We start from the raw sequence: 16,887 nt of genomic DNA, 5'->3' as shown, positions 1-16,887 counted from the left end.
GTAGGGGGCGATGACCCAGGAAGGTCGTACCTTGGTGGGACACCATTGCACCATATCCATGAGTTTCTTCTTCAGGGGGTCTATTGTATCCAAGACCGCTTTAATTATGGAGGCGTCCACCGGAAGTATGAGACGTCCTCCTCCTCATAATAGTCCCCATTATTCTCCATAAGGCCGGTGAGGTAAGGCTATGTATATATGAGCAAGACGTTGGCCACTCACCTGGTAAGAGGGAATTAGGCACTTTGGTAATTAGGCCCCAGGAGTATAATATAACCAGCAACAGACCTTTTTTAGGTCTACAGTAAAGGAGGGAGTGACGCAGCAGGGCACAGGCCTTATGAGCAGGTAAAGGGATTGTGGTCCCCGGCAGACACTTTGCCGTTATGTTACAACAGCCACTCTCATAGGAAAAATAGCAGCCTGGGCAGTGTCTGCCTTTATCCAGGAGTCACTGCTCTGGCAATTGTCCTACTTCGCAGGGTAATCTGGCTCCATGTTGACAGGGGTCACCCAGCTAGTTTTCCCCGTGGATGGAGGCACTCAACAATGTTAAACGATGTTACACAGCGCAGTGAAACGAGAGAGCAAGCGTACTGCGAATGACGCGTGACTAGCGTTCAGCGGACCCGTAAAGGAGCGGCGATGCGTTCCCGCGGCTGCTTAAGCACATGAGGCCCAAGCGCCTCCCTACATGAGAAAAGCAAGGTAAAGAGCACTTCAAAACAACAAATAAACATGAAAGGTGGCGAAGTCCCAGCACTTAACTGACATGGGCTGCAGGCAGCAAAGAAAGAGTGCAATAGAAGAGGGACAGCACCTTTTGCTGAGACTCACAGTGCCCGACTGGTTATGGACTTGTTTATTTGTTACTTCAATTTTTACCCTGGGTTTATGCAATATGATGTTTCTGTTGGCACAATAAGGCTGCTGTACTAATAAACAAAGAAAGTGTAGCTTAATCCTCACCTCTAGGTCCAACCATAAAATGATCAGGTTTTCTCAAAAAGATAAAAAGGACAACCTCTAAAAGCTGATACATGCAAACATTCCTAGGTAGGTTTGCTTATATCTAGCATCAAAATGTACGACGAGACCTAGTGTTCTAATGTTTGACATCCACAATAATGTCATGTTCTGCTCTGCATTAGAGGATTATGTCCAACAAAAGTAGTCCATTGAGGAGCAACTGTATGCTATATGGCCCTAGTGTAATCGGCTGCCCGACTCTGTGACAGAAAGACAGGCACCAGGCAGGCTTTTCCTTGTGGAGAAACATGAGATCTTTGAACAAAATCCTTCATGCTCAAACTGGAGCCACCAGAACTACTGGAGCCTGAAACTTCTTGAATTTGTTCAAGACTATTTCAACAATAGGAAAAAATGGGAAGACATAAATCAGATCATAAATCCAGTGGATCAACTTCTCATTTCACAAACCACCCCCTTCTTGAAATCACCTGCGAGCAAGACAATGGGCATCAGGAGATCTGGTACGTTACAAAAATATTCGCCTTTAGTAACAGCCTCATCTCAAAAAGTATTTTGTAACCATAGCCAAAAAAGGACTCCATTTTATTGAAAATGGCAGAAGCCAACTTGAACATTGCTCTCACTTGTCAAATATGCAGCTTGAACATGGATGTATCTGGGAATGGCCTAATGCTAGGGAATCACTGGGTCCCTGGCCGATTTTCTGGAGCACTCTACTCAGCACCGGTTTACATAGTGCATAGTTGTGATAGTGTAAGTAAACACCGGATTATACTTGGTGAGGTGAGAAAAAGGCATCAGAACCAATCAGATACACACGCAGATCCTCCAGATATACCTTCATCAAAAGAGCATCAGCCGCCACCTGAACCCAACATTCTGAAAGTGTCAACTGCTGTCCTTTTAAGTTTCTGTCTCAAAACAATAGACTTGACTGCCAAACTCAATGCAGTGACCGCACAGCCCTCATTGTAAACTATAGTACTATCATTCTCTGTTTAACCTGAGGTACCACAACTAATAACAAAAACATAAGTCCACTCCTTTTTAGAAACTCAGTTCTTTGTCAGACATGCCCAGTATGAACAAAGAACAATTGCCTCACACCATATGGATAGATGACAGGTATAGGAGTGTGGAACATATCATGTTATGATACATAATGCTATACATGGAAGAGTATTAGGAAGTATTATTGAATTAAGGAGCAGCGCCAAATCACAGACTCAAAAGGACAGGTGCAATGAAAAAGTATGTGGGCCCATAGATAAAAATCTAAGAAGGTTTACAAAGTACTGTATTATGAAGCTCTAAAAGGAATGTTATCAGGCTCAACAGAATGTTTAAAAGTTGGTATCCCGCAACTTATTGTGGGACACAATAAGATTCATGACATAAAGAAAAATGCATTAATGCTGCCTAAATAGGTTTCTGAGAGAACATCTTAAAATTTGGTACAAGTGGCCTATAATCATCTATATGTCCCTCAAGGACAAATGTCAAGTGCAAATCCCAATCACACAGACATATTTTTCTTCTGAGCAAACATAATAATTATCAGTAATATGTGTGCATACCATAAGTTCAGAACTGGACTTTAGCCTCAATGGCAAAGATTGTGTCATGGATGTCAGTAGGGATCAATGGCACCACCATATGGTGTATTGGAGCCATCAACTCCACACATGGTTCCCTGTGCAAGCTACCCCAACATCACAGGCTCAGCTCCCAGCATCACTTCTCTCTCCAAAGGCACAGCTAGGAGCTGATTTCCATGAGCTCATCATTGGTTGACCTAAACAGTACTGTTGAACCTTCTGAAGTCTTGGATACACTTTTCGTAAATGTATTACAACTTTTAAAACCTGAAGTTGTAAAAATAGTCAAGAAGACAAGACAAAAAAAGTGAATTTGAAACACTTGAACCATAGCATGGTCTGTCGAACCATAAATACTGCTTGAAACAGAATTCATGTGAAGCAGTGACATTTATGTGCTCTGGGTCATCACAGCTGACAGGCTGGGTGGAATGCAATTGTGATACCTAGGACAAACGTGATACCTCTCAGCACTGACTTCATGTGTGAACAAGGTTTCAAGGGTCCCAACCTGCGACTGGTATTTCAAACAGAAAGGATTTTCAGAGGAAAAAATAAGCATTCACATTTATGATTTGCTTGTCTAATTACACAATATTCCTATGTTGGCATGCACTATAATGAGAAGATGGATTCAGCTGGCCCCTTAACAGTAAGATATTTACTGGCTCTATGCATCTTTCATATGACCCTGCTATATTTATTGTATGGCGTAACTCTAAATGCTACCATGCAAAAAAAAGAGAAATCCGCATTGACAGCTGTTTTTTCGTTTGTAGGATGTCTCTTCTTGTCAAGTGTTTGGCTTTAACATAAAAACAATGCCTGGTGCCAAGGGGAGTGCCTGGCTTCCACCTCAACTGTGTTTGCTGTTCGAATACTTTGGTTCCTTTACTAGATCCAGAGGGCAGGAAAGGAAGACTTCACCAGAAGGGTAAAACGGTGGCAATTGTGTGCACTAGGACGGAAAGAGAACATGATATCACCCTCTGATATTGGAGCAAACCCAGATGGCACCCAAAAAAAAAGTAGAAGTGTAGGCTGAGCCAGCTAGTGAGAGGGGAGTGCAAAACAGGCCCCAGATTAGGTACTCTTGAAAACGTCAGTGAAGGGCAGGGACAAGACCTACAACATCCAGCAGGTACCAGCTTACCGAGTGAAACTTAGCTTCCTGTGGCCAGGAGGCTCTCAGGAGTTTAGAGGCAGAGTAAGCAAGGAAGATCTCCTCAGAAAGTGTAATCGGTCCCAACAGTTTCAAATTGGATAATGGCTGCTCTACGAAGGTGACAAGTGACCAAGATAAGGATATAAGACAAGATACAAGGATAGAGAAAAATTACTTTTTTCAGTCTACTCCTCACAAGAAGATAGGAGTGGGATGAATGATGGGACCAAAAGCACAGTTTGAAACTTGGCAGAAAAGAAGAAAGGAATGATGGGTGCCCTAGAAACCTGGAAAATAGTTAAAAAGAAAACACCACAGTGTGGAGAGGCATCAATATTACTGAATATCCTGTGGAAAAGTTGGAATAAAAATTGAAAGGATGGAGAATTCTGTCAAGGAAATGGATTCCAGGTTGCAACAGGTGCTGAACTGTAAGCCCAGTTACACGTTCGGGGTAAAATGGCCGGAGTACAACTGATATTGGACATCATGGTCATAAAATTAGAATACATCCTTGCCATATATTTTGGTACTCGGGTTCCCCTCCATCTTGTATTATCAGTCTGTGATGGAGGTAGAGCAAAAATGCTTTGCAGACCAACTCACTCTCCTTGGGCATGCAGGAGATCAAATACGTAGAGACCGCTATCTCAGATCTCTCAAAGATTGGATGATCATAGTTGTTGCATCGTAACAGTAACCCTTAAGAATCCATCTAGGACCAATATAAGACTAGCTGCCAGACTGAAACTGAACTTTCAAATGGAAGAGTGGCGGTTTATACTGTTCCTTAACCTCAGTTCTGCCACACAAGAGAAGAATGTAGGTGTTACAATTTGTGCAACAGGAACTGTGAGAGTTGGGTGTGATATTCTCCCTGGGGTATCCATCAAGACTGACAGTTACTAGGAAAGACACACAGCATATTTCTGAAACTATTCAGGAGGAGGAATCATTTTAGACCCTGATAAAAAAATCTGAGGCGAACATAAACTGACTGTGACGGTTATTCTTCAGCAGTGGTAGACGTTGCTTGAATCCTTAGTAAACCTTTTAGGTGAAGTAGAAAGCAAAGAGGTTAATGGTTTGTGTGTGCTGTGGTAATGAACAAGAACAAAATGTTCGATTATTTTTCCATTACTGTGTCCCCTTGGTGTGAATCAGCTGAATCCACCTCAGAGTGTTATAAAAACTTTCAAAACCTTTTCATTCCTCCAGAAAGTGAAGCTCTATCAATCCATCATAGCTACAGCTCCTCCTTGATCTGATTCTCAGTGAAAACATACATCATGGACAAAACTATGTGTTATCTTTGAAATTCCACATGTACCAACATTAGGAATAGCAATCACCTAATATCGATTTTCTGTAAATCGCAATTAGGTAATCGCTATTCCTAATGTATGAAACCCCAAGAGTTTCATTTAGCAATTCCTAGGGGGTCGTAAATCAACCTACCTCATTAATATTAATGAGGTACGTCACAATTTGTGACTCCCTAGGAATCGCTAAAATCACAGCAATGGTGCCTGCTAGGGTCAGCGAACCACCATGTCCGTGATTGCTTTTCAATAAAGTAATAGTTTTTTTTTAAATACAGCCCATTTTTCCTTAAATGAAAAAAGGTTGCATTTAAAAAAAAAAAAGAAAGATAGCTTTCTTTTCATTATTTAAGAGTAGGCAGTGGCCCATAGGACCACTTCCTGCCATTAAAAAAACTATTTATTTCTCACTATTCCTGAAAATGGTGTTATGGTGTCAAGGGCAAATACTTTTAAGTTCAGGTAGGCAGAGAGAAGAGAGAAGCTATTATAAGTGAACATCATGTAAGCTGTACTGTAACGTAAGTACCGTTTAGCCAACACTACTTCAAAAATCCAGATAAGTATGTCTTTGCCAACGCTGGGTTTTAGAAAGAGACAGTCTTTCAAGGCAAAATATATTGTGGTAAATGCATGCTATTGAATATTAGTTTCATTTCATATAAAAGATCTGGTGTGCCAGCTAAAGAGCTCTTATATGCAAGACATAACACTTGCATAGGAAAGGGTATTAATACTGGTTATGAGTGTTGCGCTCCATAATTCTATGTAACCACTAATTCGGGAGCAAAAACAATGCGAGGTGAAATATACTCACCAGCATTGCGCACCCCGGACACGGGCAGCTCCTTCCTCTCTCTTACCAATTACCCCTTTTTGCCCACTTCCCCTCAAACTACCTGGCCTTCTGTTCTGTTCTGAGAGCCTCAGCTTCACCTGTCCCGGCCATCTGCCTGCGCACCTACCCTCCCCCCCCCAAATCTCCTGAGCCCAGTCATCAAATCCTCACACTATCACTCGAGTACACTCACCTCAGACTTCCCTCATCTCAGCCCACTCCCATGTGTACCCCATCACCTCCTCAGCCTATTACATTAACCCACCTCACCTTTTAATCTCTACACCCTCCCAACACGTCAGTTACACTTTACATCTCAGTCAGACCCCCCACCTCATCCCACCTATGTCCTTGCTTTTAGTCTCACTTCTTCAACCTACCAAAAGCGTACCTTTCCTCACCCTACCAGGAACTCCCTTACCTCTCTTCAGTCCCCTTCACCCCTCCGTTCACTACGTACCCTCTCACCATGATAGCCCGCGTCATCCTCGGGGGCAGTCTCAGCCACACGGCCCCACTGTCGCCGCCGCTCTCTTTACCATGATGGTGGCGGACATTGCACTGAACTGGGTGTCAGTTCCACGCTCCTGGTGTACGCCGAACGCCGCGTTACTTTTCCTCCCCACGGCTCCACTTTCGCCGCCGCTCTCTTCACCATGATAGTGGCGCACATTCAACTGAACTGGGTGTCGGTTCCGCGTTTCTCCCCGCGCCACGCCCACATGCCATTGCGTTGTATGCGCCCATGACGCAGAACGCGGCGTTCATATTACTTTTCCCCTAACGTTCTTCCCCCCCCCCCAATGTATATGGTGTGGTGCTGTATAGCCTATGTCGATCTCCTGGACCTCCCTTTCCAACGCTGTATTGGGTGTTGTGATTGGTGGTGTACTTTTCGAGTTTACCCGCCTCAAAGGTTCCCAGTTCTCGCTTTATAATAGTAGTATAGATGTCTGGTTGGGATTTAAGAACCACTGTGATGCCATTCGCTGAATGGTCCCTTTAATTAAGCGTTTTAGATCTATGGGGCCTTTAATTAAGTGTTTTAGATATAATAAACATATTCTGATCTAGAAAATAGTGGTGAGAGGAATTAAGAAAATTCTCCTTGAACCTTTTGAGCAATCTAACCACTCTATTATACCCTAAGTGATGGGCATGGTGCTGGTGGAGCCGCCTCTGACTCTGCCAGTTGCTTGGCCAGGGAACAGACCTAACAATGCCAGACATTGTGGTGCATAAGTCACCCAACATAAGATAACTGGTCTTCCACTGTGTCAGGTCAAATTAACTCCTTGAAAGATTACCATGGATAAGATGGCAGGCTTTCATGGAAGGGTAAGTATGGTATTCTTAACATTCTAGAAAAAACAATGTTAGAGAGATCAGACATGCGGGCAACCATAATGTACCTTTATTTTTGGAGCACATTTTCAGTGCCTATATTTAATAAGGTACATATGTGGATTTATTTCGGCTGAAAATTCTCTCCCACATTGGCTTTATTAGGGCAAATACAGTCACCCCTGCCGACCTGAAATAACACTATATAATGCAGATTTTCAACAGCTCCCTTGGCTTGGGTAGAACTGCCACACTGGCAGATCGGAAATTGCTGGCCATATTCTAATTCAGATCTAATATTTTTTTTAAAGCTGCCCATCTACATTTAGTTTTCATGTTCTCTATATTACATAGCCAATGTGCCTGAAGATGACAGGCAATAACAAAGGAACATCCAAGTTCCCTAGACCACTAGTTAGCTGTTTTCAGGCATTAGAGGAATGTATGACAGTAAAAACAGCACATGCTCATGCACTAATACATACATTTATTAGGAAGCTAGGCACTTTCTAGACTCATTTTAGTTCACTCAAGAAATGGATCTTATAAATAAATGAATCTTATTAAATTCATAAATGCTGAGGACACATGAAATTGATGGGAGAACAAGATATATTTATACATAGATTGATTACCTAGTTGATCAGATCGCAGTCCAGCCCATGCTTGCTTTTGCTCAGGGGACAGTTCGCCATACTGTAATCCAGGAGTTTTCCATTTGAAGTTCCTTTCATATTCACTCTTGCCCTGAAACATGCATAAAGATACCTTTCAAAAAGCTTGTCACATATTCTTGAGCAGGAAACACTGAAATCTTAACATTACATAGCGGGAGTATTTAAAGGCCCATAATGCATCACTCCCAACACGTTCTAAATACACCAAATGACTGCATAGGGTCTACGGAAAGCAAACCAACATTTAGAAGAGCTCTACAATCACAGGTCTCTCGATTAAAAAAACCTTGTGTTTTTAGAACGAGAACCCTAACTCTCCCTTAGGTGACATGCTTCATTACCAGGTCCATCCTCATATCAAATGTGAGCTATTTGGTATATGTGAGTGTCAGTAGAGTATATAGTGAGGGAAAGTGACCCGGCTAAAAATACCTCTTGGTGGACTGAATCACAACTTTATTTGTCCCAGAAGGGTATAATAAAAAGAAACATTGGATATGACCTCACCCCGTTAGTGATATTGATATTGGAGTCCGGTTCAGATTCTACATGCACAAATCCATTGAAATCCAGCAGTTCTACTTACCTAAGCCCACTATAACTTACGCCCCCTCAATGCACTGCTTATGACCTCACATCGCTCATAACATGGTCAGTGATATCAATGATGGCATCATTGATGACATCTCAAATGAAATCACAGATGCCATCAACCAGCAAAGTAAATGTCAAAATTTCAAAATAATTCATAAAATATCAGTTATATTTTTTTAAAGTAAGAAGAACACACAGATTAGAGACATCCAGCACAGAGGTCACAGTAACCTTAACTACTACACTCCCTTATCAAGTAAAAGACCGTTCTCAGCAGATGTGTTTTCTACACCACTACTGTAAACATTAATGACCAAAGTAAAACATCGTTCTGAATAGGCTAGTCTACTGCAAACCAAAACAACAACATTTGTGAACCTGGAAACAGGTTTTAGTGCAAGTGTCATATTTGCAGAAACTACTACAACATACAACCAGTAGGGGGGTGTTAGCAGAGAGGCCACTGTGTGACAAACCACTAGTAAAATGATTCTTTATCCTGGACAAAGGTATAAGCAGAAAGGTGAGTCTGGTGTAAATATGTACACACCAAGCCATCACCCTAGAGAAAGGTCTAAGTGAACAGATGAATTTATTGCAATCTCCTACAACATTCATTCATCACAAAAGGCATTGCTTTAAGGAAACAGGTCAGTATGTCATAAGACAGAAGTATATTCGGCCATCACTCTGGAGTGAAGTTTCAATCAACAGCTTAGATTGTCGCAAAGCAATATCATACATATACATCAGCAGGGGACATGTGTCAGTGTAAAGGTGTGTTCACCGATAAATAGTATATCCAGAGAATAGTAATCCAGGTTATGCAGTAGCTTAGCATGTACCTTTACCACTGAGAAACTTTTACAAAACACGTACACTCACATGATGATTTCATCAGTGATGTCATTTGAGATGTTATCTGTGATGTGACTGTCCAGGTCATGAGTAAGGCTCCCTGTTTTCCGTTTTTACTGATTTTTACAGATAAACACAGACAGAAAACATTAATTTTCTTGTCTGTATTTATTTTTAAATGTGGATAAAAACGAAATTGGGTTGCTTTATGAGTAATTCTAAATACTGTCTGCCATGACTGCCTGGCCAATAGCTGTGTGAATTGATAGGTAAGGGGATTAAAAAAGAAAGGAGTTTTAATAAAGAGGTTTTAACACCAGTAGACATGTACAAGGTTGATACTGAAATGTGCATATTTTCATAAAAGTTCTGCGATTTATCTTCTGCGGGTGTTAACAGAATTGAAACCTGAAAGGGATTCAAGCATGAGTGCATATTTATTGGTTAAATAAATGTGGAAATATACAAATGTCTGCTTGATTATTCAACCAAACCCAAAATAAATCTGGATAAATACAGATACAATTAACAAAAAATAAATATGGATAAATATAGACGGAAATGTAAAAAAAAAATACCAGAAAACCTGGAGGCCTAGTCATGAGTGATGTAATATCTGATGTAATAAGCAGTGCATTGAAGGGGCATAAGTTATGGTTAGCTTAGCTATTTATAACTGCTGTATTTCTATGGTTTTGTGCTAACATTTTAACCTAACTAAAACGACCCTGTAACCTTTATTTTATTCAGGGAATTTCTAAGTTTTTTTAGTGCTGTTTTCTAAATATGATGTCTCTGTAACCTTTTAATTTTAAGGGAATTTCACCAGTGTTTTAATATGAACTGCACTACCATATGAACCAGCAGTTCAATTAACTAACATACATTTTTACAAGTTTATAAACGCATGTAATTCACACATTCAATAACATTATATTTTTTTAACTGAAAATTTTAAAAAGTAAGGTAACTGTAAAGATGACTTCAATGCAGGATAGATGATTAAAGTTAGTCTTTATTGGTCAGAAGTAAAGAGACCTCCAGCTCCTTCCACAGCTTCTCTGTACTGTCTCCTTTTCAGATCACAACATTCTTTTTTTTTTTTTTTTTTTTCTCAAATCATTTTTATTCAATAAAAAAAGAAAGTAAGTGTACAGGGTTTGATACAGTACAGTCATGTGAGTACATTACAGTAATCAATAATCAATGAGTGAAAAGAAAGAACTGAGAAAGGAAGGAAAAAGAAACTAAGAGATGAAAATAAGGGAGATCAAAGCCACAGCGTCATCATCGAGTATCATTTGACAGTCATGCATTTGACATTGATGTTTGAGATATGGGTCCACAAGTAACGTGTCAAATGTTCGGTCACGGGCCACATTGCCGAGCTACAACAAAACATTTATATATAACAACATGTTTATGATGACATTGTGGGCTTAGATAGATAATAAAGTCCATAAATCAAAGAAGTCACTTGCCGACTATATGTTTATGTGGCTACAAAGCTTAAGAGCCTAGTTGTGCGACCATAATGAATTCTACATGAAATGCGTTTGCCAGGGCTGCCTATCACAATATGACGTGCATACCGAATTGAAAGGACCTCATGGTGGTTTGAAGAATAAAGAGGTCGCGTCCAGTGAAGACCAGAGTTTCTTGCTTGTAGTGCGCCATGGGGATGAGTTTAGGGCCGGGTTATCCACTCCTCCAATACAAATCAACCACTCCCTCCAAGCATTGAAAGAAACCTCAGAGGCCGCCTTCCAATGACAGAGGACGACCTTACAGGCCAGAGTGAGGAACAAGTCCAGGAGATGTCGGTCGTGGTCTTTAACTACCAGTGGGTCGATGGCCCCTAGAATAATGTAAATAAATTCCCTCTCAGGTTTGATGTGAAATATGTGTTCAATATAGTCGAATACATCAGACCAATATTTCTTCAACATGGTACAGTGAAGGGTCTGGGGGGAAAAGATGGCGGCCGGTCTGTGAGTCCGGTCGGGAGCTCCGTGCTGACCTCCTAAAAAACTATGGCGCGTTCAACTTTCAGACCCGAGAAAATGCGAGCATCTTAGCCTCATCCTTCGGAAAGCTATCGGCGCACCGGCCAACTGAGATCTTGCCTAAAAAACGCACCAAATCTCCATCTGCTAACATGCTTGTCTGACTTTAAACTTAGCAGCCTTTCTCCACTGATTTTACTATTTCCGCACTCGCACTCGGACTCGGGCTCGGACTCTAGTCAGCCTCACCACGTCTCTTCGCGTTTAAAAACGCACTTTACAAATCGGATTTTCTCTTTCCTCCCTCCTCCCCTCAGCTCTCACGGACATGATTATTGGGACCGGGGGTAGCCGTGCAGAGACGCTGTTTTCCTTACCTGCTTCGCGTGAGAACCGGGCGCCGCTGCTGCAGCCGAGCTCTGTATTCCAGTCTCTCCTCAGCCGGTGGGAGGCGGCCTCTGAAGCTACAGAAAACTGCCGGAGGGCTGCAAGGAGAATCTCCGTCTTCTTCCGGGGCAAGGGAGGTGGAGGCAGCACACCCTATGCTAATGCTGCTGGTCTCCGCAAGAGTCCCGGACTTGGGTGTACAGCAGTAAGGCTTGATTTGACTGCAGTGGGGCATGACTCGGAGCTCGCTGTGAATTCTTTCCTGATTGCAGACACGGAGGGGAAGAACACAGAAACCTCTTCTACACAACATATGATCCGGGTAAGCGAGGGGGGGATCCTGAAGGCGGGGTGCAGCGCAAAAGGTCCCGATAAGGCACAGACAGCAAACAGCAATTGTGAAAGTGAGAGCGTGGAAAAGTTACATAAGGGGGATTGCTCTTCTGATACTGACACGGGGCGTTCCCCTGTGCTTCAATCAAAGAGGGGGGTCGTGGGGCTGTAGAAAAATCTTCTGGTATCCCGGAGGTCCCGGAGGTGACGGGGCAGACCTCTGATTGCTCAGGAAGATCAACATACTGTCTAAGGAACAGGCAATTTCTAAAGTCCAACCCTGCCATAAGTACAAAACCTTTGGTTCCCCCTCCTCCTCGAAGTACTAAAAAGAAAACCAGGAAAGCCTGTAAGGTACAGGCTAAGGGTGGGAAGACATTCAAAAAATCCGGGGGTCCTACTGACCTACGAGAGGGGGTTGACCCCCCTAAAATCAAAGTGACTCCCTCATTGAGATCCTTCTTTAAAATTCAAGAACTGAAACAGGAAGAAAAGAGAAAGAAGGACGGTGAGCTTAACATCATTCAAGTGTCTAGTGGAGCTGAGCCCAAGGTCGGAGCCCCTCCTTGTATCAACTATAGCCCCCCCCAAACCTTAGCCGGCCTGATGTCTACTCTGCCTCCGTCTTTAACGGAAGATGAACCTCTAATCCCCCAAGACCCTCCTTCCATTCAGATTGAGCCTCAATCAGAGACCCCTATTTTAACCTCAGACCAGTCTCACTCTGAGCTCCCGACAAAATCCTCCACTGAAGTCTTTTTAGAGAAAATGATGGTTGAAATGAGGTCCAGATTTGAGATCTCGGAGGGAAATCAAGGCAAGATACAGGTAGCCTGTGATCTCTTAGACACAAAACTAAATGCCCTTGGAGACAGAGTCACGGCAGTCGAGGCGGAGGTTGTCTCACTATGCAGGAGAGTGGATTCCAACCAAAAGGAAATAAGAAAGCTAAGAGAAACTGATAAAATCTTTGCAGATAAGCTGGAGACGCTAGAAAACCACTCCAGACGTAATAACCTGAGAGTCTTAAATGTTCCGGAAGGCAGAGAAAGTACGGACATCAAAAAATTCATTATCGCACTTCTAGAGGAGTATTTCCCTTGGTGCAAGGACCTAGGACTGGAGGAGGACATACAGCGGGTTCACAGAGACCCCTTTGGTAGAAGTAAGGAGAGGAAGAACCCAAGAAAAATTCTAATTAACTTTCGAACATACTCCATCAAGGAAAGACTACTAAGTGAAGCAATAAAAAGTGGTTCTCACAACAAGGACGATTGGTCCTTTAGGATCAGATCAGATATCTCCAAGGCTACCCAAGACAGGCAGTGGGAGCTGGGGCAGTTGATGCCGGAGCTGAAAGCTCTGGGCGCTTCAGTCCAGATGAAATTTCCTGCATCTCTAAGGATAATGTGGAGAAACAAAATGCATAACATAAAAGACATCAAAGAAGCCGAAAATTTCTTAGAACAACTGCGAGATCAGATGAGGAACTAGTTGGCGCCTCATGTTTCCTTTTCACGTTTGTCAAGCACGGAGCTCAAAGAGGGCTTTAGTAAGCCCAAAGAAGAAGAAAGGGAGGTTTCCCCAGGGGGGGGGGACTCTTTTAATATACCTCGTTTTTATAGGTACACTATTGATTTAATGAAACAAAAAAATATAAAAAATATGCACGGGATACGGGAGCAAACTAGGGAAAAAAAAAGAAAAAATAGTCCTCAGCAGCAACAGAATGAACAGAAGGAGAACTCGGAGCACCCAAAAGATAAAAACAAAAATAAAAAAACCCACATAAAATGAATAAAGATAATTCTCAAGTTAAAATTATTTCCTGGAACGTCAATGGACTAAGAATCAAGAGTAGAAGAAGGAGAATACTAGAATACTTAAAAACGGTAGACAGCGAGATAATAATACTTCAAGAAACTCACTTATTAAAAAAAGAGTGGGAAGACATCGTGAAAAAACTTCACTGGGTCGATTCATATGTCTGCACCAACCAGGAGTGTGTTATCAAAGGCATTGCCATCCTTTTTAAAAAATCTCTGAATGTCAAAGTTGAAGCTTTTGAAGCGGACCCAAAGGGGAGATGGGCCCTGGCTAAAGTAAGGATTCGAAACAACGCCCTAACAGTGGTGGGGTATTACGGCCCTAACTCGGATGATCCGGTCCCCCTACAATCACTATATTCTCATTTACTCTTGGTCCCTGCTCCAATAGTTTTAGGGGGTGACTTTAATATAATCCTTGACCCAAAAACAGACCGACTCCCCATAAGAAGACAAACAACTTTGCCGAAAATGAGAGACTGGCTGGGGGTTTATAAAAGAGATTTGAGGTTAGTTGATATCTGGAAATTAAAAGGGGACAATCAGAACAACTTTACTTTTAAAAACAAAAAACTTGGAGTACAATCAAGAATTGACTTTTTTCTTGTGGACCATAGTCTGATTGAAAAAACAGTCATCATAGAACACATCCCCGCCCATCTCTCAGATCACTCAGCAGTCCAGATCACCATGAAATTAGAGCCGAATAATGACATCTTTAGATGGACTCTGGACCGCACAATTCTCTTAGATCCCCAGATTATTGACCAGTTAAAATCACGAACTAGCACTTTCTTTGAGGAAAATAAAGAAGGTACCTCTGCACAGATCACTTGGGATGCGTATAAAGCTGTATTAAGAGGCTATATTCGTAACTTGGCGGTGCACAAATCAAAGGGCCTAAAACAATCAATTTCAATCTTGGAAGATAAGATTAAAAATCTGGATATACAAATAGATGCAGCTACATCTTCCGCTCTTAAAGAACATCTAGAGGCGATCAGAATGAACCAAAGAGAAAACCTAGCTGAAATTTTAGAAAATAAAGTGAGAGAAAAATGGGAAGCAAGCAAACTAGCTCATTACGAATATGGAGAAGGATGTGGCAAACTTCTTGCCTGGAAAACGAAGACAGAACAAACTAGGAATAAAGTCGTTTGTGTCAACCCTAGAAACATTGTAGAGAATGGGTCCGATGATATAGTAATAAAACAAGAATTCTTCTCCTTTTTTTCTGATCTATATAATGAAGATTGCCATCCTAACTTGGAAGAAATAGATCACTTCCTAGACCCCCTAAATCTTTCCAGTTTAACGCCTGAATTGAGAAAGGAACTAAATGCGGAAATCTCAACTCAGGAAGTGGAGGAAGTATTAAAAAACCTTAAGAATGGTAAAGCAGCTGGGCCAGACGCCCTTCCCAATGAATTTTACTCAAAATTAAGAGAGGTCTTGATTCCACCTATAACTTCACTGCTGAATAAAATATTTGTAGATAAAGCTAATCTTCCCGATTCTTGGAATGAAGCCATAATTACCATCCTTTTAAAACAGGGCAAAAACCCAAGAAAATGTGAGTCATATCGTCCTATCTCGATCCTTAATTGCGACTATAAAATCTTCACGCAGATTATGGCGAAGAGACTGGGAAAAATAGCAGGGCTCTTAATAAACAACGATCAGAAGGGTTTCATTCCGGGAAGACAACTACAAGATTTAACGCAGGAGTTGTTTGCCACCATAGATATTGCTTCCAATGAGAAAACCCCTCTATCGATAATTACCATCGACGCCGCAAAGGCGTTCGACAGAGTCAACTGGGTATACCTAAACAGAGTTTTGGAAAGGTTTAATTTAGGGGGAAACATACTAAACGCGGTCTCTAAAATATATACTTCTCCGAGAGCCCAAATCCTAATAAATGGCAGTCTGACCCCAAACATCCAGATAAAGAGAGGAACTAGGCAGGGATGCCCCCTTTCGCCTCTCCTGTTTAATTTCTTTATAGAACTGATGGCGGAACGTCTTAGATCAGACCCCTTAATCTCTCCTTTTACTTTTCAAGACTGGTCTAAAAAAATCGCGCTTTACGCAGATGATCTTATGATCTTTACAGATAACCTTAGGGGGACACTAACTACAGCTGAGGAGTCATTGACCAGGTTCGGGAGTATCTCTGGCTATCAAGTCAATCAAGACAAGACTGAAACCATGACCTGGAACGACAACTTTATTAGCCCCCATAACAAAGATAAAATTAGATATCTTGGTATAGACCTAGTCAAAGACTTAGACAAAGTCACCCATATAAATCTCCAAAGAATAGACAAGGACGTTAAAAGATTATTGAAAGTTTGGGGGGGTCTCCCTTTGTCGTTTCAAGGCAAATCGAACTTAATTAAAATGTCAATCCTGCCAAAATTTACTTTCATCTTTGGTGCTATCCCCCTTGAATTTAATAAAATAACTCTAAAAAAAATCCAGAGCGAGATCACAAGCTTCATATGGTCTTCAAAAAATCCTAGAATTGCCTGGAACAAGTTAAGAAGGAAAAAAATCCAGGGGGGCATTGCAAGCCCTGATCTCTATGATTATTGTAGAGCTTTCCAATTTAAATCTAATAGAAAGCTCCTATGTGTTTTTAATTGCTACCCTTTGTATTTCCAGACTATGACCGGTAAAACCAGCCACTTTCTATATAAATTCGGACACCCGAAGTTCTTTAAAAAAATTCAACTAAAGATGCTGAAATCCGCGGCCAAATTGTGGTTTAGCATAAGATGCACTCTAAACATTCCCTATTATAGCGACCTGGCCCCCATCTGGGATTCTCCTGGCACCCCTGAGTGCCTTAAAGACAAACTAGCTCTCCCTATAAAAGCAGCTGGTCTAACCACGTGGGGTCAACTGATGTCTGGAAACAACCTTTTGGAGTGGAATACCCTA

General features: G+C 41.7%; 1 protein-coding gene across 4 annotated transcripts in view; it reads right to left on the bottom strand.

Moving 5' to 3' along the window:
* Positions 1–16,887, bottom strand: part of SAXO6 (stabilizer of axonemal microtubules 6) — a 569,878-nt gene that overhangs the window by 451,934 nt on the left and 101,057 nt on the right. For all 4 annotated transcript variants that reach the window (XM_086919018.1, XM_086919016.1, XM_086919015.1 and 1 more), the window contains exon 2: positions 7,896–8,007. In XM_086919018.1, coding sequence (XP_086775144.1) covers positions 7,896–8,007 — 112 coding nt within the window. The remainder of the gene's footprint in view (positions 1–7,895; positions 8,008–16,887) is intronic.

The sequence above is a fragment of the Lissotriton vulgaris genome, chromosome 1_1, assembly GCF_964263255.1.
Source record: "Lissotriton vulgaris chromosome 1_1, aLisVul1.2, whole genome shotgun sequence".
In the NCBI taxonomy this organism is placed as follows: Eukaryota; Metazoa; Chordata; class Amphibia; order Caudata; family Salamandridae; genus Lissotriton; species Lissotriton vulgaris.
Note: the sequence above shows the minus strand (reverse complement) of the source record. Positions and strands in the feature narration are given on the sequence as shown.